Source organism: Cryptomeria japonica, chromosome 9 (assembly GCF_030272615.1).
Source record: "Cryptomeria japonica chromosome 9, Sugi_1.0, whole genome shotgun sequence".
Taxonomy (NCBI): domain Eukaryota; kingdom Viridiplantae; phylum Streptophyta; class Pinopsida; order Cupressales; family Cupressaceae; genus Cryptomeria; species Cryptomeria japonica.
The window spans coordinates 545,244,265-545,270,202 of record NC_081413.1 but is presented as its reverse complement, the minus strand read 5'-3'; the positions used below and the strand labels follow the sequence as shown (position 1 = coordinate 545,270,202).

At 37.4% G+C, this 25,938-nt stretch overlaps 1 protein-coding gene across 1 annotated transcript in view; it reads right to left on the bottom strand.

Moving 5' to 3' along the window:
• Positions 1-4,610: 4,610 nt before the first annotated feature.
• The window catches only part of LOC131061006 (chromophore lyase CRL, chloroplastic), a 128,685-nt gene continuing 107,357 nt past the window's right edge, over positions 4,611-25,938 (bottom strand). Inside the window, exons 5-9 of the mRNA XM_057994507.2 lie at positions 20,182-20,232; positions 11,128-11,220; positions 7,780-7,884; positions 5,118-5,210; positions 4,611-4,977 (exon numbers count right to left, since the gene is read on the bottom strand). Coding sequence (XP_057850490.1) covers positions 4,831-4,977; positions 5,118-5,210; positions 7,780-7,884; positions 11,128-11,220; positions 20,182-20,232 — 489 coding nt within the window. The 3' untranslated portion in view covers positions 4,611-4,830. The remainder of the gene's footprint in view (positions 4,978-5,117; positions 5,211-7,779; positions 7,885-11,127; positions 11,221-20,181; positions 20,233-25,938) is intronic.

The window sequence follows — 25,938 nt, the reverse complement described above, 5'->3', positions numbered from 1 at the left end:
TCCCTCTAATTGAATGCCCACTCTAGCCTAACCCTAAACTTCACTATAACCATATTATTAAACCTTACTTATAATTGAACCTTAATATAACCCCGATTGAACCCTAACCCTTAATAAACACTAAACCTAAACTAATTCCAGCACAAAGGCTAACCCTAAATAAACTTTAATCCTAATTTAACCCCAACCCTAATGTAATTGAATTTTAATCATAATTCTAACCTTATTGAAGTCTAATACAAACCCTAGAACTATAATTAAAACATTACCATAATCAAACACTAAACATGACAATATCTAGACCTAATTGAACCCTAACCCTAATTGAACCTTTATGCTAACATAATTGTAACCCTAATTAAACCTTAACTCTAACCTTGAAATCAAGCTTTATTATATAATCCTAACCCTCACACCATTTATCCTTAAACCCTAACCCTATTTGAACCCTAACACTAAATCAAACCCTAAATGAATTGTAATACTAATAACCATATTCCAAATTCAACCCTATCCCTAATCCTAACACTAATTCTAATTGAACCCCAACCCTTAACAAAAGCATTATCCTAGAATAATAACCTTAATTGTAGTGTAACCCTAATCCTAAAACTAATCTTACTATAATCTAAACCTAACCGTATAAATATATCTCTAAACTTACTCTAACCCTAGAACTAAACCCCAACTACAACTTGAACCCTAATCTAACCATAATTAAACCCTATCCCTAAACTTAATCCTAACACTAATCAAGTTGTAATCCTAATTGAACCCTTGTCCTAAACTTAACCTTAACTGTAAATGAACTCTAATGCTAACCCTAATCTAGCCCCAACCCTAATCCTAATTGAACTCTAATACTAATTTAACCATAACTCTAATGTAATTGAATCATAACCCTAATTGAACTCTAGCCTTACCCTAATGTAATTGAATCATAACCATAATTCTAACCCTAATTGAACTATGTCTCTAACTATAAGTGAACCCTTATGATAACCTAACCCTAAAATTAACCCTAACCATAATTAAACCATATCTTGAACCTAAACCCTAACCATTAAGTAACCTTATCCCTAACCCAACCTAACCTTGACCTTATCCCTAAACCAAACTTAATTGAACCCCAACCGTAATTAAATCTTTATGCTAATATAACCCTTAACCCTAATTAAACCTTAACCCTAACCTTGAAACCAAGCTTTATTATAAAACTTTAACCCTAACATCATGCTTTCTCGTCAAACCCTAATCCTTTTGAATCCTAATACTGACTAACCTTAATTAAACCCTAATCTAAATGTAATACTAACCTCAATCCTTATTAAACCCAAGCCCTAACCCTAACACTAATTCTAATTGAACCTCAACTCTTACCTCAAGCATTATCTTAGAATAATAATCCTAATTGTAGCCTAACCTGAACCTGAACCTGAACCCTACACCTAATCTTACTAAAATTGAAACCTAACTATAACCTAACTCTAAACTTAACTCTAACTTTAGAATTGAGCCCTACCTCCAACTTGAACCCCAACCTTACCATAATGAAACCCTAACTGTACCAAACCCTAATCATAGTCAAATCCTAACCCTCATCATAACCTAACAGTTACCATAATGAAACCCTAATTGTACCAAACCCTACTCATAATCAAACCCTAATCATAGTCAAACCCTAACCCTCATCATAATCTAACCTTAACCATAATCAAAACGTAATCTAACTATAATTAAACCCTAATCAAACCCTAACCATAATTGAACCTTATTTGAACCCCAACCCTAACCTAACATTAACCCTAACCCTAATTGTGCTTGAACCATGATGCTAATTAAATTATAACATGAACCATATTTGAACCCTAACTATAATTTTACCCTATTCATAAATTAAAGAATTAAAGCTAAGATAGAGTTAGGGTTATAATGCTATTATTAATACTATACTATTCTTTAATATAAAATAATATTGTTATCTTAATCTAGCACAAGTAATATGATTATAAGACTATTAAATAAAAAATATAATAGTATTATTATTTTTTAGTATAGTTCTATTTAATAATACAATACTATATAAATATATATCGATTTCTTTAATGTTTTCTATGTTGCGTGCGACTATTACTAGCTTATATATATTTAATTTTATAATATATATTAAATATGCTGAGAGATATCCTTCTCAAGGCGCCTATTTTTAATATTTATCACCCTAAACTCTAAAAGGTGCCTCGAGAAGGATATCTCTCGATGTATTTTATACATATTAAAAAAATTTATATATATATATAAGCTAGTATTTACAAGTAGTTGTAGATCTCTAGAAGCTATCATGAGGAAGATCTCTTCATTTTTTTATGGTCATATGATGTCCCTCCAGAGAACGACGGATCACTACCAAGAAAGGGAACTAAAGAGAGACTATGACCTCTATCACAAGAGCCGTCTATTCTCCATACAAAACAGAACTTGATCAAAAACACAAAATATGCAAATCACAATGGATTTTTACATGATTTCTACTAGTTTGATCCTCTCAATCTGCCCTTTCAATGCTATTTTACAGCAAAAAATCCGCTGAAATGTGAATTTGTGTTTTTTTATCAAGTGTTGTTTTGTATGGAGAATAGCCATTGCCCTATATTACCATGTGTCTCAACGATATACTTAAGTCAACTCTCCACAATCCTGAATATGGGATATTAATATGCCCACAAGTCTCTTCAAAACAAAATATTAGTGGTGTCATTTTAAGGTGTATATATGTACTTCCTTCGAAGGTTGGGTAGCGCGTCTTCTTTCAAGAGTTGACAGATGTGTGTTCTATGTACGTAATTCCTATGAGCAATGATCCAAATTGATCTCTTTTACTAATATTTGGGTTCATTTTGGTTTGCTAAGCTATCATTTCAAATAGAGATTCAATATTTTTTTTTAAAGTTCTGGTCTATATTTTGAAAAAGAAAAAAAGTACCAAGGTTCAAAAAAGAACCTATTTTTCATCCGAAAAAAATTGTCAAACTGAAATGGCCAAGAGAAGATTGGTACAGCTTGTGAGGGGAGTTAACAGGAAGCATCCTAAAACTTTAGATGAAAACTTGACATATATTCATATAATATGGTTGTTCATTCTTCTACAAACCTGAAAAATATGCCACTACAAGCAAAAGAGGCTTACAGGAGTTGCAAGCCAGGTATAAATCATGACATGATTGACGCAGAGTCGAGCATGAAAACAAATATTAAGCAAGACATGATCAGATCAACTTCTAAGTTGGCGACAAGATATTGTTTTATATAAGCATAGAAAGACTTCAGATATACCTCTATAGAAGAAGTTGTATTCCATAATAGATATTGAAAACTTATGTCATTCGGAAAATTTCATGCTAGATAAAGGAGTTTTGATGACTTCCATTAAAAACCTTGCACCTAATACTTAAGAAGAGTTTGGCAAGGATAATGTTTTGCGGAAGAAGGTGAGCACATCAAGAAGACAAACAAGAAAATTAAAATTAGAGTTGAAGGACAACGGCCAAGCAAAACCCCCTAATCAAGGAAGTGTGATCCAAATTAGTACATTAAAAATTAGTAAATTCATCTTACCAGGCCATTATTCTCGTCAATTAGTCAATGACTCAATAGTCATTGATTATCACTCCAAACATGAAGAATTTCAACAAGAGCAGTGTGTGTGTAATAGCACAGGTTTCTAAAGTAGTTGTAGAAGGATTCCGAGGTGATACGGCACCTTGGGCACATGAATAACTGACAAAGGTTCTTGAAACAAAAAAGAAATTAAGAGCAATATGCAAAGTAACAAAATCGTCAGTTGTAACAGGGTGACAGTTGTGTTAGTGTCTGTAGATAATTCTGCATGTGTCGGACTAAAAAGAAAAGCAATTGTAGGGAACAATGTCGTCCATGTTCTTTGACATTTGAGTCATCCCCTCAGTTCACTCCTGTTCTGTATTTGTATTCCCTCTAAAGGTCTTGTAATCTACTAGATCTTCTAGATCTTTTGAGTGTTCTAGAGAGTGTAGCATGCAAGGGAAGTAGAAACTAGAAAGTGATTTGAAGCAAGTTGCAGATCACAATACGGTGTAAGGATAGTTTTGGTAATGTTGTCAGTTTCCCTGGAGACCTTTACAAGGCAATAAACTTGTAATCTTACAGATCTAGTGGCAAGCAAAGACAAGTCTTTACTCCTTGAGAGTTTTCTTACATCACGTTTCTCAAAGGTAATTCTTTGTCTTCAGAGCCCTATTTTGGTTTGTTTCAAATTTTTCATTTGTTTCATGGTATGCATACAGCAATCTATAGTAGCTACAGCACTTGCAACTCCTCCTAAGCACAAATGACAGAATTCCTAAATAAATATGTTGGAGATAATATGTAATCAACTAAGATGTTTGTACATAGGCTTTGATTTGTGTTCTATAGTCACACTCAGCAATTGCATAATTGCAAAGCTAATATCTCTAACGAACTGGTACTATTGTAGAAACAAATATGTTAGCTAAATTGGTAATTGTGTAGACCAGAAAAGACAATGTTGTACTACCAAAAGGTGCAATCAGAAAGCTTAGAAATGCACATGATTACACCATAATGCCCCTTGTAATACCAAAATGGTTACATACATTTGTGTCATTTCAAAATTGATTCTTAGAGAAGAAGAAAAACTGAACGATGAGAAAAGAACCATGTGAAGTATCCAATCTGTGCAAATCCACGGGAAGCTTGCACATACTGACCTCCACAGATGTACCATACGGCCAAGGACCTTTAAACCATAAAAAATAAACAGAAAAGAAATACTTATTCTGAATCGTCCACTACAAAGGACTTATCATACAATTTTTGGTCTAAGGTAATAGATGTAGACCCTAACGGAAGAAGAGATCCATTTGAATTTGAAGTTGTCACAGGCTTGAATTCATAGGGGCCTTCTTTTACACCCCAAACCTGCTCATAAAAAAGTAGTTGAATTGACATGATTATCTGCTTGAAACATAATAATTTCCAATCCATAATGAAGCAAAGATAATGGGAAATATTCACAAAATAATCTTCTTGAGTAGGACTTTTTCCATCAAGTGGTTTACCTGATTCCCTTGGTCATCATAGGCTTTGTCCCAGTAGTGTACTTCTCCATTTCTGTGAATTGTAACATCTGATGTATAATAGGTGGCACCATTCTTTAAACATTTTAAAGAACGAACACAAGTTAGAGGTGCCCAGATACACAAATCAGGGTAATAAAATGAAAATCTACAATCAGGATGCTACATATACTATCCTGCCTCTAATCTATAAAATTCAATTGTTCAAATGAATTATCAGCAGCTAAACATCAAATTCAATCACACTTTGACAATTTGGACATTTTTAAACTGTCTTGGGTATCAATAATGTTCTTAATTTAATATTAACATAAAAGAAACCATGTTTTTATTCTCATTCCACTCAATTTACATATGGTATTTGTATACATGAAATTATCAAAACATCTATAATGCTAAATCCTAATAGAAACATATAATAATCTTATGCTTAATTGAAACTTACTAATAGGGGCTAGAAGGTTTTCAAAATGGTTTCTCCTGCTCGTTGTGCAGCAAATCCTCATATGCAAATATTGATGGAGAGGCTGCAGGGCTAGTATTGGTTTTGGAGCAACAGGGTTAGCAGAAGATGCTTTGAAGAAATGAGAAATGCACAGGCCAATATGCTAATGCCCAGTCAGCTTCTGGACCCCTCCTTGGCAGGGATCAAGGCTCAGGTGGCTCTTGTTATTCCTTGCAAACTGGACCAGGAAGAGACTATCCATGATGACATAAGGAAGTCCAATTCAAGAGCTCAGCACCAATTAAAGGTTAAACTTCTTTGGATGCTATGGCAGATCCGAATGATGCAGAACAGTTGAAGGAGGCTGCTTTGGTTACACAGATGTGGCATCAGCATATTATTCCATGCACAGGTGAGCATCCAATCCTTTCTCTAGGCAAAGAGGTGTTGTATGAAGAAAATAAGTTGTCCAAGAGAGGCATAATCTGTAAGTTTAGAGCTCTTTGGCCAGGTCTAGTAAATTCATATGCCTGGATCTCCAAATCTCAGAGTGCTTGTTTGCAGGAACAATTGAAATATACCCTAGTGCTCAAGGATTTTCTATGCTTCTCTGTCAATCTATAGAGAATATAGCTTTTATTTTAGCTAAAGGACAGTAATATTGGGTTATTGGTAAAGCTTTGGTTTCCTAGGTTTAACCCAATGACTTAGTTTTTTAGTTATGCCAGTATGGTTTAGATTGCTTATCTACCTTTGCAATTCAAGGTGGGCTGGCATATTTTTAGCTTTGGATCCACAGATAAATGGTCTCATTCTACCTCAGCTAGGATACAGGTAGACTGAAGGATAAGATATGGAACAAGTTATTGAACTACAAAATGTGCCATTTTGATGTAGGAAATGTTTTCTGGTAGCCAAACAAACTAAATGGTGAAACAAAGCTTGTTTTTTCTCATTTTTCTGTTAATAGAGCAGCTCTTCCATCCTCTGATAAGTCAGATGATTCCAAATCTTCAACTTCCTTGCATCCAGTACCTAGCAGTTCTCCTAAACATTAGACAAAACATGTGACGAAAAAGGCAATGCGTCCCCTCTTGTCACCTTAATTCTTAGATGTAGCTCACTCTTCTACCAGAAAGGAAAATATGGCGGTGGAGGATATAGGTAAGGTTGTGGCTGGAACAAACAATGTGGAGAAAAAAAACGACAAAAACTTTATGTCAGATGGTATCAATCCTGAAGGATAACAGTTTAGGTAAGGATCACTCAGAGTTGAAGATTTCTACCCAGAATAAAATACAAAATTCAGTTTGTGCACCATTCTATCTACGGAGGAGGAGTGGGGAACAGCCTCTCATATTCCAGATTCAGTATTGGCTTCTACCAATTAGTCTCTTTCTTCTTCATCTGCATCTTTGGAGCATGAAGATGAGGTGGAAGCTAAAGCCTGGACTGAAGTAAATAACACAAATAAGGCTGTCTAAATTCCCATCAAAAGGGCATGTGGTTCTGAGATCTCCTAGAAAAATAGGAAAAACTCAAGAATGTGCATAATGTTTCACGTGTTTGCATGCTACAACTGGTTTAGGTAGTTTGAGTAGGTGTTCGATAGTTCTAACTGTTTTAAGTAGTGGTTGGGATAGGGCCCCATAAATAGAACCCTAATAATTTATCTATAAATAATAATATGCCTATGCTTCAATCAGGTACAAGGGAAAAAGTACAATTAAAAAAATAAGGCATCAGGAATATGTAACAAAGCTGATTAAACAGCAGAAAGCAAACCAATTACTGATAAAAATTGCAGAAAAAATGATAGGATAGCTAAACTAGCTCTGTAGGAGACAGTAAACCACTATCATGGTAATCTTGATATCTGGCCTAATGTTTTGTTTGGAAAACTATCAGTAAGAAGTATTATGCAGTCAAAGAGAGATAATTGATAAGTATTCATATGATAACAATTATAATATTAAGTCATTTCATTAATGGATGCAAAATCAACAAAGCAAGTACATTACTCTCTGCCATAGAAAAGCAAAATTAGAAAAATTCCATAAAAGTATAGACCAATAGAATATTACAGAATAGACTATTATAGCATTTAAGGTTCTGCAGAGATTCAGCTCCACCCTTAAACCTAAAACCTGCAAATTGATCTAAATTCTCCTGGTTTATATCTGTAAAGTATGAACATACCCATGAATTGGGGAAGCCACCGGGTGGAGTAGAACCCTCATAAAGGCAACGCTTTCCCCGCTTACAACGTGATAGATACACTGTAGTTAGGTGTTCTGCAACATCCTGCAAAGTTGATCAAAATTTCTGATTAAAACTTCTAGCAAGGGTCAAACCATAACTAAATATTATTTACTCAATGGAAGTACAACCTTCCCCCACCACAATGTGCCACACTGGAAAAAAAGAAAAATAATACTTCTCATTTATCCTGATTTTCTTATCCATCCTAACAATTTTACAATAAAATTTTTGAAAGTTCTGAGCAACCAACAATTTTGATACTTTCAAGCAATAGCCTGGACACAAGGAGGAGCTCAAAATATTTTGCAACTAACCTATTATAAATCTAACAGAATCAGTATTAATGATTACATGCCAAACGTGTGCTCAAGTTCATTCTTAAAAATGTGAAGTACATATGCCTTGGGGTGAAAAAGGTCAAATCATCTTATAACATTCTCATAATTTAATTGCTGAGATATAATACTTCAGAACAATAGTCTATTAAAGTTGAGTCCCCACCCCCCCACACGGATGCGCCCCCTCCCCCCTACCAAAAAAAAAAACTGACGTCCCCCATAGGTGGACATTTCCAACACTCGGGAGACTTGATGGAAGCATCCCCCCACAGCACCACCACTTCTGCCACCTCCGCCACCTCTGTCAAGGATGCCACTGGGTCGCTTGCTATATGGAACATGCCATTACGTACTGATTGCAACCTTAACTTCATGAAAATTAGTTGGCTTTTCATGGGGCACTCACAGAGATGTTATATAGCAGATTTTGCCTTGAAGATTTCAATTCACCTCTATTTTTATATCAGCACTGCCCCCCAACCACCACTCCACCACCATCCCCAAACTTATGCCATTGGTCCCTTGGTCCTCGAAACCCATCCCCACGTTCCCCTGTCCCCCTGCCAGGAAACTCCATGGAACTAATTTAAACATGTAGCAGCATGTTTTGAGTATTGGCATTGACTCATAATTGTAAATGTTTATGATAGCTTTGTCAAACATAACAGATGACAATTTTTGTATGCAAAATATGTCTAGGCCCAAACATTGAAATGAAAGTATAAAATATATTGATTCAATCTAGTATGTAGGTCAAGTGAACGGACATTCAGAAATACTCGTGTCTAGTGCTGTCCATTCAAACAATGATGATTCCTAATTTCAGTTACAATTTCTCCTTGGATGGCCCATCAACTGCCAACCTTGCCCATGCATAGCAAGATTGCTGTTCTTCAAAGAGGGGTCCTTCTGGATGTTTGTGAATTTGAATAGGTTAGTGACATCCCTCTAATCATGTCTGGACACAATTTCCAGTTTAAACACTCTCCAAGCCTTCCACTCATGGCTATGCTTTCCTATAGGCATAAGAAAAAGAAGGTAGTGAAGATTTTAAGTCATTTCAATGGGTTCAACATTCTTTAGATGCTTGTAAGAAGATGCTATGATCTTGAAACTCAACAAGATGGCCTGTTGGAACATTCCTCTCAATGCCAATGCAGACTTCCAACTTGAGGCTTAGTGGTAAGATAAGGTGAGCACAAACAAAAGGCACTCTTGGCATGGTGACTTTCTTTTTAAGAGTTTCGAGAAAATGTCCCAAGAAGCCCACAAATTATTGAATAAAAAGAAAATTGTTTTTGGTTGATGCTGGCTAACCACTTCAACCTAAGGATGCTCATGCATCATATGTTATTAACATAGAAAGCAAAGATAAATGGTGATTATTATTTACCGTTCCTAATGAATATATCAACATAGCATAGAACATAGCTAGCCTCTAATTAGGAAATGATCACAAAAAGAAGATGAAATGGAAATTCATATAGGCAACAGAAATGAATGGTGTTAACGGAAAAAGATTAATGTATTTCTATAGATGCGGAATTATTGCAAATCAATGAATCAGGTGTTCCAGGTCTACAGATATTTTCAAGGAGCATAAGGAATGCTTGAAAAATAATTGAATATTCTAATACCCTCCCTTAATGGTCATTCTATCTACTAACTACCCTACAGAAGACACTGCAGGTCTTTTGATCACAAACGAAAAGAACACTCTGCTGCGGCGAAAACCCTCCTTGGATCTGCAAAGTGTTAATGACCAAGGAAAAATTGTTTGCTCAAAATAATCGGATTTGCAATGGCTGACGAAAGGGTAAAAAGAAACCTTCTACCGGAGGAGATCGAACCTCAAAAAAAAACTCTAAAGATTTTCCAAACGCCGTCGCGCAACACACTCCCACAACCCGTTACAAAACAGAGCAGAATCGTGCAAAATGGAATAACGGCGGCAAAAAAAACACGCCATCGTGCGAATCATGGGAAAAGCGAAAAACGCATGGTAAAAAACCGACGAAAATCGCCAAAAACTACTGCAGAAAACCCAGACGCCGAAAATTGCGCGGAAGGATAACTATTTTGCGGCGCCAAAAATCGCGTTGCTGCTCCCAACGTGAACGCGAGCTGCTGATGCGTTCAAAAATCCCGTCGCTCCGATAAAAACCAGACGAAAATCGGGAAAATACTTCGACCAGAAAAATCGTGAAAGAACCCTTCCGTTGCTGAAAAAACACGAAAAACATGGCTCAAAAAAAACTTCACTCCCTTCTGAAAAAAAGTAGACCCTACGATCTGTGAAATCCGACCCAGAAAAACATGCAGGAACCCTCGAACATGCGGGAACAGAAGCCCTCGAAAATACTCTGCACCCAAAAAAATTCTTCCAGCAAAACCCTTCGAAAATTCCTTAAAAAAATTTCATAAAAAAAATTATTAAAAAAAATCTAGAAAATATTCCAGGTAGAAGGCCTACGAATTTTCGCCAAATTCTAAAAAACCCCATTGACCCGCTCTAATACCATGAAAAATAATTGAATATTCTAATAATGCTATGTATGCCTAAACAAAGATCTGGTTGCTGCTAGATTGAATGTAAAGATGAAAGAAAAAGAACTTTAGGGCAAGAACAATAACAAACACATACACAATAAATTAGCTGAACTGCTCTGAGTTGACAATGTCTTAAAATGAAAAATGCTATAGTTTCCAAAATGCAAGATTACACAATTAAGACACCTATTTAATAAGTTTTTTATTTATGCCTGAGCATGGCTTGATTTAGTTCATCACCATTGCTGAAAAATAGATTAAATGACAAAACACTTGTTGCTCCAATCATATTACTTATTTATAAGCACATCCCAAAAACTATTTAAAAAAAATTCTTATGATTTTATTTTTCTGCATGCTCTATATTTTGGTACTGATCAGCAAGAAAATATCTTACCCGTACAACTTCTCCTGATTGTGGCCGTTGATTATTAGGTCGGTCACAAAAATTACGGTATTCTTCAGCATCCCTTATTGCGTAGGAATCAACCTAGCCATTTCAGCAAACAAACCATCATATGCATCACATTTTTTATTTTGCTGGTATCCTGGAAGCAAATGTAGTGCTTATGAGTTAGTTCTATAAACTTTCAGCTAGCCTGTATCCTATTAAAATATCAATTCAATATCATCCTAAATTCGTGGAGAAAAAGGAAAATGAAAAGAAATGAACTTTTGTATAAATACAAAAGCATTGAATTAAACTATTTTTTTCCTTGCTGACAACAGCTTCTCGTACATAAAAAGAAAGAAACCATAGATTTTTATAATGGCCATTCTACTTGAATCAAAGCATGTTTTATACAAACAGGAAGTAAAACTAGAATTTCATCCAAAATCTAGCAAAATTTAAGACTATGCCTCTTATTTCTTCAATCAACAAACATTATGCAAAACTTGCAGAGAGACTCTGCATAGAAACACTATGGCTTCACTCTAAAAATCATCTCTATAATGTTGAACTGTGTCTGGAAGTTTGGAACTGCTGAAAGGAATATCTACTCATTCAACAAATTATCTTTTATGTCCAGAAACAGAATGCTCATAATGTACGCATCCAGTGGATTTGTTCTTCCTGGTTTCCATAAGGCTGGGTTAGGTCATACAAAATATTACAAATATATACAATATAGATATATAATTTTATGATAGAATACCAAATATATTAATAATTACCTTACTGTTAACTTTGTAAGAATGAATGCCTAAGGTTCGTGCTGAAAACATTCTCACTGCAACAACATCAACTTTGTGAATATGTGAGCTCTACAACGAGGATTCAAATTCCTATAGGTTGCTTAGCTTTGATTTTCATGGACAGAAGATTGTGAAGGATGTTGAAATAGAGTCTGTGATCGGAGTCAAACAACTCAAATGATGAATTGTTGAGTCGTCTAATTATGAGATGCCCAAGTGTGAACAAATTACCAACATGTTTTGTCCATCTTCGCCCAAGAAAAATGGCATGATCAAATCTTGACACCTTCCTCCTAACAACTACTTCAACCCCTCCGCAAGGACCCTGGAGTGCCTAAGCCACACCCTAGGCGAACCCAAGCCTATCTCAGCGCTATTCTTGGACCCAAACAAAACCTGTCCCTGCGAGCAAATCAGCCAAACCCAATAATGTAGATCCTTGTTCCAATGTGTTGCGAAGGCCCTCGTATCTTTAACTGCAATTTTATTTACGATGCAATTGTTAAATTATGAATTTTGTTCATTTATAACACAAATTCCAACAATTTTGAGTGAATTTTCTCAGATATTCAATGTGGATGTGCATCTTTCTTCCATTACAGCCCTACTGAATTTGGAACTTTTAATGGCTCAACAGCCATCAGGGCATTTATCTTCCCCAACTAGTCCAAAATATTTCAAAAAAAATTTTTAATTTGCTTAAAATCCTTTGATGTTGAGTGGAAGAACAAACTCACTTTATAAAAAAGTGAAGATAATAATTAAAAAGCACATTTTGTCCACATACAAACATTTTCTTGTTTGAATAAAGGCACCCTCTTCTTTAAATGTACGTACTCTCTCTCTCTCTCTTGAATCATTCTCTTCAATAGACAGATATAATTCATTCCACTTCACATTAAATTCAGCTTGTGGCTTCCTTTTGAAGGAGAACCCCTCTCAACCACTACACAAAAGCATTCAATGTATTGCAATTTCTCTTTAGGATAAGAGACAATGCCTAGTGATGTTTTCTAAATTGCTTTCCTCAATTACAAGTAATATGGGGCAATTTTCCAAACCTTCTTTTTTGGCATATATGGGGTTGACGTACTTCTTAGAGAAACCCAACTCTCATGTTCTTATTGGGGTCTAAGTGACCTCACACACTTCATGCATTGTGTAATCTATATTAAGTCTTTGTCTACACCTTTCATATTCCAATGACTTAGATGTGTACATACACACATGCCAAGACCCTTGTTTCTCTCTCATTCTACCCCAATATAGTGATTCTTTTAACCTATGGGGACCAATACAGCATAATCTGTTTCTAATTCTTCTGTTCCCTACTTGCTGAGAGCAGTTTCTTTTGGTTCTCAACTTGTGTTGCTTTCATTTCTTCTGCAATAATTGTCATAATTTCCACATGGTATAAGAGCACGGGTGACCACATTTTGTTATAAGGGTGATTTAAGTTGTCGCTCCAAGGTCTGAAGACACCTTGATCCAATATTGATTTGGGAGAATTTCACACTCCAAGTCACATCAAATTTCACAAATTTCCCTGTAGATCTACATATTTCACAAAAATGTAGTAGGTATTCATCGTTTATTGATCAAAAAATAAATCTATTTAGAGAAGTTTATTCAGATTTAATTTTGACATCCACTTGGCCGGGGCAATGTAATTTAAAGCATTTTTGCTATTGTGGGACCAAACTTCTAAATGCCATAACATTGACATATGGAAGCGTATTAGGCCATATTGTTTCACTACACATTGAAAGTGAATCTTTTCAGCTAATTTTACATCTAAGTCAGAAAGATATGGAATCAAACTTGTGTTTGGTGAAGCTTCAAGGATTTAACTATGCCTCATGGAAGATCTACATCAAAGCATTGTTGAAAATCATGGCCTATGGATACACATCACTGATGTCAATCTACACAAAAAACTTGGTCAAGTTAAACATCAAAGGGAAACAAAACAGAGAAATAATATACAATATTCTCTCTCTTTCAGTGGATAATCACTTCAAGGACCATTCAGTAGAACAAAGTGATCCTACCAAGTTATGGTAAAGATTAATAGATTTGTTCAGGATTGGTGACACTTCTCAAATCAATCATCTGTAGACTCAACTTTCTGCCCTCAAGTTCGTTGAGTATGATAGTTTTGAAGAATATCTCTCACTTCAACCAAAAAAATGTTGATATATGATTTGTCAAAGAATAGGACAAGGACTTAATAAACATTTCACTCAATAATCTTTCTTCTATAAAAACTTCGTACACAATTTTCATGCATGTCTTTTCATTGAGATGCCTACTAAGCCTTCTTTCAAACAAGTGTATCAAACTCTCATTCAATTCTAGATAATTTGCTGACTTTTGTGAAGTTGAACTCTTCAAACAAGCTCTTACAATCAAATCATGAGACCCTTACAAAAAAAAAAATTCTTTGTGAGGATCGAGATTCGAGAATCAGGGCTCTAGGGAAGGTCATTCTAAGTAGCCTCAATATGATTACTGTGGGAAGCATTTATTGTGGGAGAGAGTGCCAGCAGCACCAACAATAAACTTCGGATTTAAAGAAGTATATTAAGTAGATAGGTAGAGAAAAGTTTATGGTCAAAACTCACACCACCTTTTAATGCTTTCATGTTGTGGCCCATCACCGAGTTTTTACAAAGTGGCCACTCAACTTAGGCGAGTTGACATATAACTAGCCCTAATCTTCAATTACTCCACTCAACACCTGGGTGGATGTGTTTCAATAGATGATGATTCAGCATACCATTTCTAACAATACTATTAATTGCCATAACCAGGGTGTCCCACAAATCTAGCAAACAACATAGAAATATGATACACCGATCTTCTTAGCTTCGGTGGCCACCAATGGAGCAAGACCAATATCCATCTTCACAGAGTTTGGCCACTTCATGCATGACCAGGGCTATATCCTCCAACTCTGATAGGTAACTCTACATTGTGCTAGGTGCATCATGGGTATTCAATTAAGAAATTTGTATGTGCATACCCCTGATCTCGTCCTCATTGGAGGAGTCATCCAAACCTTCACCATCTAAAGTCTTGGCCTTTTCAGGTTGTGAAGTAGTAGCACCCTCTTGGCTACGCTCACTAGGTTGATTCACCATGGGTTCAGCTGATGGCTTAACAATATGAATCACCTCCACTAGTTTCCTTGCAAGCGCCAATTGCTCCTCTTCTCGCTCAATTGCCTACTCTACATCTCCTCCAACTATCAAGTGCTCTACTCCTTCAACGGGCAACAAATCCAAGTCCTCAACACTAGACTTGGTGATGGTGTTGGTGGGGCCCTTGGTGCCACTTGAAACTTGCTAAGCCAACCGTCCACCCTCTTGGCGCCAACCCCCTCTTCTGGTTGTGTCATCCTCTCTTCTGGTAGTGTCATTTCAACAATCAGCAACATTGTTGCATCTAGTAGTGGTGTGACAACTAGCACCATGGAGGCAACTGGTGTGGTAACTGATACTTTCATGGCAACTCTCCCTAGTGTGATAACTAGCACCACAGCCGCAACTGTCACTGGCACCTCGGCAGCAACTCGTGTTGGAGTGGCAACTACTTCCCTCATGTAAAAACTCTGTAGAGCGTGGTGAGCGAGAGTATGGTCGACGAGAATGTGATGATGGCAGTCGTTGCAAGAGGTGTTGGCCATACTGGAACTGAATATACCTCTACCAAATCCTCGTCTTAAGTGGAATGTTTCGGGCTAGCAATCTCTGGGGTGGTGTCATCACTAGATGATGAGACTGCAATTGTTGTGCCTTCACTACTTCCTGTTTGGTGCTTTTGTTTCCTTGGTGGAGGCATAGTTGATGGAACAACCTCCTCGCCAGCCGCTTGAATACCCAAGTTTGCCCAATAAAATGTTGTTGGCCATTCTAGCTCCATTTCTCCCAAAGGTTGCAGTCTCCCCCATCTATCCAGAGGCACCTAGGTATGGATTGCATCAAGGATTAGCCCAATAGCATGTTGGGTCACGTGAAAGGCCTTGTGCCTCAAACTGAGTAAGTCACGAATTCTTTCTGAGAGTTCTCCTGCCCAATTATAGACATTTTCCACACTAAGTTGGATCATAAAGTCAATCATCCAAAAAGCCACATCAAACGCATGACTAACACCGATTAATCAACTTGAGAAGGTCTAGTATACACTGCCAATCTGCTATAGCCAAGAAATTCTGTTTTAACCCTCTATTTCCTCATGAGCCCCAGATGCTTTCGCGTTCCTCCTATGTCAAATTTTGCCTACACACCCACTAGATAAGTGCTCCTTTGCACTTGGGGCTCACTTTCTTTGGTTTCCCCACATAACTCCCCATCGAGGGTATATCCAATACCCTCGAAAAGTCTGATGGCCGATACCAAATCGTCACCTAGCAGCAAAAAATCGTCAATGATGGATTTTCACTTCACTTGGTTATACCGAACTACCATGGCGCATAGATAAGGCTCAAACTCCTTCAAGTTGAAAAATGGCATTTGGACTGCTTTGTCCACCTACACATGGTGGAGTGTGCACTTCAATAGATGAACTTCCTTTGTACTCTGCCACCAACTTTGGCATTCACTTCTTGTAAGATTTTCCCAAGAAAATTGACCGTGACTACATAATTATTTCTCTGCTTTCCCCCACCTACAACTTGAGGTTAAGAAGGTCTCTTCCCCTTCGTGCAACTCACCATTACTAGGTTTGGTGTTGATAATGAATGCTAACATTGGGCATCCTCGGCTTTATAATCTCCCAGGTTATTAGAATAACTGTCACCACTTGTCAACGGTCGCTTAGACTCCTTGTTTCACCGGTCATCTTCCCCACACTATGGATTGCCAAAGCTTGTCTTCACCATGTACAACTTGTTGTCTCTATCCTTGTATAGCTTGGTAATTGCCTAGTTGTACGGCCTAGGCCTTCTTGGTAGGTATGGATTACTTATCTTAGTAATGAACGGCCCGATGGCAATGTGCAACTCAACTCCATACGGACTCCTTTCCTTCTTGTATGACGTAATGGTGCCTTTGTTGTATGGCTTAACACCCTCTGGGTACAGTTTGCTATGAACACCTTCATACAGACGGATGTAAATGTGCAGCCTACTCCTAGAACCCTTGTACTTTAGTTCCATGACCTATCATTTGGATTACCACCATTTCCATTGACTCCCACAATACAAGAGCAAATCACCTTTGTTCATAATGAATATTCTTCAAATAAATCTTAAAATCTTTTTTGGTCAACAAATCCCAAAAAGATTTTCCTTTTGCTCAGCACCTGCAGTAAAATATAACTAAAAAGATATTGCATTACTTAGCACAAAATCCACTCATTTAGCTCACTTATGAAATTTGGATGAATCCACCTTTGGATCTTTTCTGCAAACTGTGACCCTGAATGAATCATATAGCATTGGCTAAGAACAATTCTTTCATCATCGAAACCAATCTTACCTTAAGATTTCGTCTAAGACGGAAGAGTTGAACAATGTTCAACATCATAGAGAAAATTAAGGAGTTCAAGGGTTTTCCAAAGGTGTGTAAGGTGTGATAACAGACATAGGGTAAGCCACAGCAATTTGTGGTCTTTTGGCAGCCGAACCAGCATCATTTGCATGGCATGGGTTGTGCCAGGGGGTTTTGAACTGTTTTGTAATGTCCCCAAATTGGGATGGGCCTGTTTTTGCCAAAATCTACAATTCCACAATGCAATTTATATTTTAACAATAACATATTAAAGTAACTTAATCTAATCATTAATAAAGTTAAGAATCAACGAAAAAATACATAGATTAGTGAATAAATACATCATATGAAATGATAAGCATTATTACTAGCTAACTACCCCATAATCAATTATAGTTTAGTTTGATAGGAAAACCTCAAAAGGGCACCGGTGAACTACTCAGACCAACTAAGCCCAAGAGCACACAGCATCCCACTAAGACAACTCACCCCTTGGCCCACAAGTGACAGGAACATCCCACTAATACATTTCCATCCCTTGGAGTGGCCTACTTAGCTTGGGAGGGCAGGTAAACTGCATCTCCCTAGCCTATTTCCTCCAACTTAAAATCTGATTGATTATGGGATGAATATATACATATAGATATGATCTATCATTTGAAGATATATAGTTCAAGTATTAATCTTATTAGAAACAATGTCTATGAATGTATATAGAAAGATTAATGCATAAAACATTTAGTTCTCATACCAATTACTTGTATAATGCACAATGGCTGTATGGCTCAATAGTATTCACTTGTATCAGATCTCTACTTGGTCAATGCCTTCCTTGGACAGCTGCATTTTCCCTTTATACCTTTCACTTGGAGGTGGAGGGTTGGGATCCCTCCTATGGACAAAACCACTTGAAGAAGAGGCATCCCTTTGTTTGCTAAGTGGTGTCTCTTCATAACTGCACCTGTCCTTTGCCTTGAAACGATTTGTTTATTTCACTTAACAAGTCCTTCCCCTTTTACTAACTGATTATTAGATGGGTGGGATCGCTGCTTACCGGTTCTCCCCTATTTTGGCTGGGTCCTGGTCCTGGTCCAGTTCGCTCTGGGTCCCACCCGGGTCCTGCCCAGGCAGCTGGGTTCCCTGTGGGACCCGGGTGGGACCCAGGGCGAACCCAGGAGGACCCGGGTGAACCCAAGCCCGTGGGTTCCCAAAAACGGGGCCCACGGGTTAGCAAGCATTTAAAAACAATAAAAAAACAATATTTTTAATCTTCTAATTACATCTGAACCCTAATCCGCCCCTCTATGATGCATTTCATGCAATTATGGATTTATGATTTATTGATTTATGATTTATCTGTTATCATCTATGTATCATTGTATGGGAAAGTTACATTGTATGTTTGATGTTTCATATTTGTATGTTTGAACTGTGAACATATATAATTTTGATGTTTCAAGTTTGAACATATATATATATATATATATATATATATATTAAAAAAAATAAAAATATATATATATATATATATGTACGGACCGTTTGTACCCAAAAAATTTATTTGTTTGCCGAATCCGCGAACCCGTACCCGAATCCGAACCCAAATCCGAACCGGAACTGGTAACTTAGGGGACAATCCAATACAACGTAAGCCTGTTTAATATACTTAGTAATTCCCAGACACACGACCTGCTGTATAGTGTGGACTGTTGCAAGATTTGTGAAGTCTTACAGTGTAAAACAATTTCATGTGACTATACTCGGTGTGTTTGGTCCTACGTCATGGCGGGGGCATGACATGTTTTGAGGAGCTAAAAAAGGAGGGCATGAACAGTGGGCAATCCGATTGCTGTTTGGAATAATCTTCCTTATCAGATAGCAGCAAGGATATTGGCACAGAATTTTTGGTGTATTGTGAAATTCCATTGCTGAAGCCATTATAAAAGGTTGATTTGAAGACTCTGTTGCCTCTTGAAGACATGTTTGTTTTGTATTGGCTGTGAGGTTTCAGCAGATATCATCATACTATACAGCAGTTTTGAAATACATTTCAAGGCATTTCTTTATGTCATTGTAACTGTTAATATCTTCATCAGCTGTAATATCTTTTTTCCTCAATTTGTGGGCAGCAGTATATTTAGGTCAGAATTAAATTGTCCTTGTCACTTTCTTGAATTCCAATGCAGGATGATTTATGATTAAACAATGTTGTTCAATACACTTTGATCCTTTGAAGAAAATTAATATTATTCATCAAATCTTATTGAAAGAACAAAAGGAAACATAAACCTTGAAACAAGCCTTGAACACAAATGTTTGACAAAATGCCTGTAAGGTAGAAAAGTTGAAAACTTGTTCAAGTTTTCTAAAAAGTTCACTAAAGGAGACCATTTATCCCACATCCTCGTGTCCCAGAAATGCAAGGATTTTGGGGTCAAGGGGGGAGGCATCCGCATGGAACACTGAATTATAACACTATAAGACAAATTCCTTAATAAATAAGTACTTCACTTCATTTAATGTGGTGTAATTGGCATGGGTTATTTACTTTTGAATTATGATGGTACTGGATGCCTTGAATGTTGTGGTCAATTGTCAAACTACCCCTAGTATTTTCTATTTAGGTGTAGAAAATACAAGTGAAAACTGATGAAGTAAATGAAAATACCTATGAAACATTATCCTGTAGAAGAATGTGCATATAAAGACGTTATGTAAAACAGTTCATACCAAGAAAAGGTGTTTGTAGAATTACAACTCACCTCCACGTCGCACTTCAAATCTTTAGGACAAGGCTTGACCACACAGAACCTCTGTAAAAAAAGAAACAATAACCAAGATGTTAAAATTCACCTTCACATCACAATTCAGCTTTAACTATCAACAACCCTTTTTGAGACTGTATTGGGAAAGCTTGTAGCCATGCTTTTTGGAAGATATTTTTTTTAACTAAATCAAAACAAGAATACTTTAAGCATCATAACTATTAAAGATTTATGCAAATTTCTCAAATTGTGATTCTTCTAGAAACAACTTGAATATATGAGACATATTGCACTTGAATAAAAGAAGGTTATCTAATTGAATATATTAATAAATATACACACAAACAAATTGACCATTGAATATATAGAATCCAGAAAAGAGGAAGATGTAGACGCTCAAAGCATTACGACTCTTCAAAAAATGAAGATGACAATTTATTCACCCCACTTATCAAGTTATCAAGTTATTTGAATAAGAGCCTTTGAAGTTTAGGTACCAAAATCAAACTCAATTGGTTTAGGGGTAAGAAATTGGGGGAAGAACAATTTGAAAGTTTGTAATTGATGTCAAGAAGATATTCATTATCTTAGAAGAATGAATGAGATTAATAAACAAATTGTCATTAATGAAGAAGATCGTCATTGATGTGATTTGAATCATTGATTTACATATAAAAAATCAAGTTTGATGTATGTTGACGTTTTTTTTACGACTACGTCGAACACAGAATAGAGTTTACCAACGATCACTCTATTCTCTCTTGATTAAAGTTATACCATATGCTAAGATTGCAAAAAAAATCAAACGGCTAACTCCAAGGTTCCTTTAATCCTGGGCGTGACTCAATTGGTTGATGAGTTTGTTGTTAACCCAAGGGGCCTTACGCATTCACTTGAAGAGGATAACAAATTTATGCAAGTTCAAGGATTTGATACGAATGATTTAGCTTTGAAAACAATGTTTTGTGGGACTTTTTGGATTTGAAGTATGCTGAAAGTAAATAGGGAAAGGGTTTAGAAAACTAGGCTAAGACTAAACTAATCCTATGAACACGGAGACGGGATTACTTATGCAAAATCCAACCACGCTTCGTTTCGCCAATAGAGCACAACTACATGAAGGCGGTGCAATCTTCAGAGGGTATGTTAAGGATTTTCAAATCACCAATAGAAACCATCAAATCGAACAATCTCCACTGATAATCGAAGTTACACATACACATATAACGAAGGCTCAGGCTAAATTTGCACAATATGCAACAACCAGCTACACACCAAAAGTATGAGCACGGACTTTGCAACAAGCAACCCTATCAAATCCAGTTCATCTAGCAACGTGAAAGCAAATCTAATCTATATGAAGAAAGTGAGACCATGCAAGCTTCAAAACAATACAAGAACACACCAACAATAGAACAATGTATTAAGTGCTTGCTTCAAAAACTCTTAGCAACAATCTCTGACAACAATCTCTCCTCTGTTACAAATGAGGGGGGTCACCCCTTTATATAAGCTTTTGGCCTTGGCTACATGCAAACCCTAATTAGGGTTTTCCTACGAGATTATCCACTCAAGATGCAACAAGGTGGGAATCAGCATTTAATAGCCATTAAGCCCATATACAATTAATTCAAATAAGCCCAAAAATGGCATCCACTCATGCATTAAATGCACCACATTACATCAAACTTGCCCAAAATACAACAATTATTCCCATGCAAGAAATAAATGCCCATCATTCCCTCATGTGGCGGCTAGAAGCATAGAGAATCTGTCATAAAACCATTAATAAGACGGCTGCATGCAAAACGATTCTTCATGCATTCTTCATGCATTGACCAGGTCGTCACTTAGTCAAAAATATTCCAGCAGAAAATGTGCCGCCATTACTCAGTCAAAAGATTCTCATCCAAGAAAGGACGACCATTATCCAGTTCATTAATTGCATACGCAATGAATTTACTGATGACGGCTTCCAGCTCCCCAATGGAGACACTTGGCACACTTTCAATATCAAACTCCATCAAGGTGCTTTCCTCCTCGCTCTTGGAAAAGAAGCTTTCCCACTCCATCATGATTTCTTGTGTCTTCTTCATCGTACTGGAAAATAAAGAAACATTTGCAACATGTTCCTTAGTGAATGAACCTACGAAGAAGAACTCGTGCAACTGGGATTTCAGGGAGTTCACTGTTACTCCACCCTTGTTGAGCTTCTTTGCGAACAGTGCTTCAATTACATTGATGACTTCTTGCACCCTTCTGATTGAGTCTTTCAAAGTTAAAGACTCCGTGCTAAATTTGTCAAAAGTATTCTTTCCTGAACAAACAACGCAGAACCATCGGGGAAAGTCATAAACCTCATTCTCCTTAATTACTTTCCCATCAATCAGTGTTTGCTTCGGAATCTTCATTAGAGCTCTGAGCCGCGGGATGGTTAAGTCTTGATATATGCAAACATATTCCCACAAACATTCCGCTATCTCCAATCTGTTCAGGAGGGCCACAAACCTAGAATGAAGTTGAGACAAAAGTCTTCAATGAATTTTCCTGCTACAATGTAGACATCCTCCACCCATTCCCTAGAATTTTGTGCCATTGCTTTAATTACCTTTGTGTCATCAACAACTTCCTTAGGGAGGGAAGGAGGAATGAATGAGGGACTTGCAGTGGTCGCTTAAGACTTCTAATGTATTCGGATAAGGCTTTATTTTCTTCCCTTAGCCTCTTACACTTTGCCTTCTTTTTCTACATCTTTTCCTTCATGGCTAAGGAAGATCCTTCGAAGTCTCCAATTACTTGTCCTGTGGAAGCATGACCAAGATCAACCTGTCTGATAACATAATCTTCTGGCCTAATTTCATTCATACCCTTATCTACTGCAGGCTCAACTATGTGCAATTCCAGGATCCAAATTCATCCCTCACGACCTTGGAAAATTCCTGGGGAGCCTTCTTTTTCTACCAGCTGATCCATCCTTTTCAACAGCTCTTCTAGTTCTCGGGCTGAATCAATTTCCTTTTCTGGCTCCCTTCTTAGTCTATCCATCAGCCAATTAGGAGCGAGAATGGAGTGACTATGGATTTCCATCGGCTCTTGCTCCTGTGATTCTTCCTCCATTTCGCCAAGGATGGCTTCTACGAAACTATCCTGACGAGTTTCTTCCTGGTGTAGAGGACTTTCCTGTCTTTGACTTCTTGGTTGATTGGGTCTATGGGAAGCACTGATGCTGAGTATATCCGGTGTTGGAGTATTGCCTGGAGGTGGATCTGCTAGATTTTCCTACACGAACATCTGTACCTCCCGTACACTAGAAGAATTTGCTGATGACTGTACCCTTTCTACCCATTCTCTCTTTTGCAGAGGTTCTTTCTGCTGCATTTCTTGTTGAACTTCCTGATGAACTTCTTGATGGATTTCCTATTGGGCTTCATGATGAACTTCCTGCTAGACTTCCTACTGAACATCCTTCTTCCTTGCCGCCCTTGGCCTCTTTGGAGCACTTTTCCCTTTGTCAAGCGGGACTTCTCCTTCTACCTGGGCCTGTGAAGATCCTTCAGTTGCCTTGCTATGGGAATCTAGACTTCCCATCAACTGATAGGTCAAGTGAACATTTCCTTCCTTCAACTTCCTTATTTGCCGATCAACCTAGTGTTTAGTGAATTTCAACACAAAGTTAGCCAGGATATCCAAATCATCAATTTCAGGCTCCGACCAATTTGGCAGTTGAATGGGTTGATCTTTCACTTTCTCAAATTCAAGTTGCGTCAAGTCTGAATCCTCTTTCACTTGATCTGGCACTTGGAAAATTTCACTTATCCTGATGGTGTCAAGGGGCACTCTGGAATACATTTTCTTCCGGATTTCAAGGTCATCCTTGGCACTTGCCCAATAAACCTCTAAGTGAAATTTGTGTATGAATTTCACTCCAGCAACCTTTTTGATTTGGCGACAAGGATCATACTGAGCTCTGGATGTACAATATGTCAGGCGATAGAATGCTAATTCCTCTGCTTCTTTCTCAGCTGCCTCCAAACCTGGGCATACTTCCACGAAATCACCTAGAACAACTGGGAATTCAATAGACTGCTTCTTCTTCTTCTGTAATTGATCATAGGTTGTTAATTGCCTCATGAATTCAAGCAACATCAATTTGTCGGATGGATACTTTGGCAATTTCTATGACTGGAATGAGAATCCCTACGTCCTGATATAGGTGAATTTCAAAAACTGTAAGAACGTGGGTCCATACTTCTGAACCAAGGCCCTAGCTTGTGGCGACACCCTTGTGTGCAATTCCTTTTGCATAAGTCTTGTCAGGTACATAGTGAAGGTGTCGTTCACCAGCTTGTAAGAACTAACATTGTGAAGATGTAGCCGAGGATAACACTCGTGCACTTTTAGCTGTGCTGGTCCACAGCCCATGATTCCTTTTGCTCGCAGACCATCAAATCCTCCCCTTCTTGCAAGCATATAAATTATGTAGGAACTCATGAAGAAGGATTGGGACTTCTTTTCTTTCAAGTCTCTTAGTTGTTCATGCAAGTAATGGCTGATCAATCTAGCCCAATCTACTAATCCATTTGCATTCATGATCTCGCCGATGTAGAAGAACATCCATGTTTCAAAATTCACAGTATGTGAACATCCCATTAGCCTGCTCAGCATTTTTATTAGGTCCACATATTCCTGTTTGAATTCGAAGATAGTGAGTTTTCGGCATTTTGGAGACATGTGGCCTAGGCTTTAGCAACCACCGTTTGTTGATTATATCAGCACACCTGGTAGGACCCGCATCATACATTGCTTGAGCTCCGCTAATGGTCTTGTATGTCATGGAATAGTGGGAAGGAATTCCGAAGGCCTCGGTGATTGCTTTCGAAGTCAAAGTCACTAGCAACCTGCCATATGATGTTGAAATTGTCTTCCGCTCCGGATTGCAATGCTTTGCACATTCCAAAATCAAATCTGGACACTGAATAGCAGAAGGAAAACCAGCTGCCACAACAATTCCGCTCTTGACAAACTTGATAGCTGTTGGGGATGGATTATGTCCTGTTGTTCCAAACATTTTGATCTTAAAGGCAGCTAGGTTGAATGTGCCCAAATTTGTATCACTGATCTCCTTCCACCTGGAATTTATCTGGGAAACCGAAAGAAAGCCCTTCATCTCCACTTTTATTTGTGCTTGCCTGGTGATGGTAGCCGCCTTGTTTGATTCCGCCACCCTAAAAAGCTTCTTGAAAATGATGAAAAATCCACTAAGTATGACCTTTGCTTCTTCTCCACTCTTTGTGCTTGAAATTCGCACGTGAGAAATGAAATGTATCTCCATGCTTATATAGAATTTCTCAAATCGTGCTACTAAGTTGGGAGCCATCAATATTGGCAATTGCATTCATTATGCATCATACTTTCCCATCTATCTCACCATGTGCATGGAATCTCCCTCGTTGTTGAGTTCAAATTTGGAAATTCCTCTTAATGCACTGAGTCATGCGTCATACTTCGAATATTCCTTCGCCAACTCATTAACTTTCCATTCTTTCAAATTTTTGGAGGGAAATTGAAATATTCTTCAAGATTCACCTAATTTATCATCCCCACTTGACTTTTCCTGCTTCGGAGGGGATTTTCCATGCCTCTTCACCATCTCCTATTTTTTAGGGATTTCCCTAAAATTTAGGACCCGAATCCATTAGAGAGAAAAATCTCTCATGAGTCCAAATTTGTAAAAAGTTTCGGATTCTGACAAGA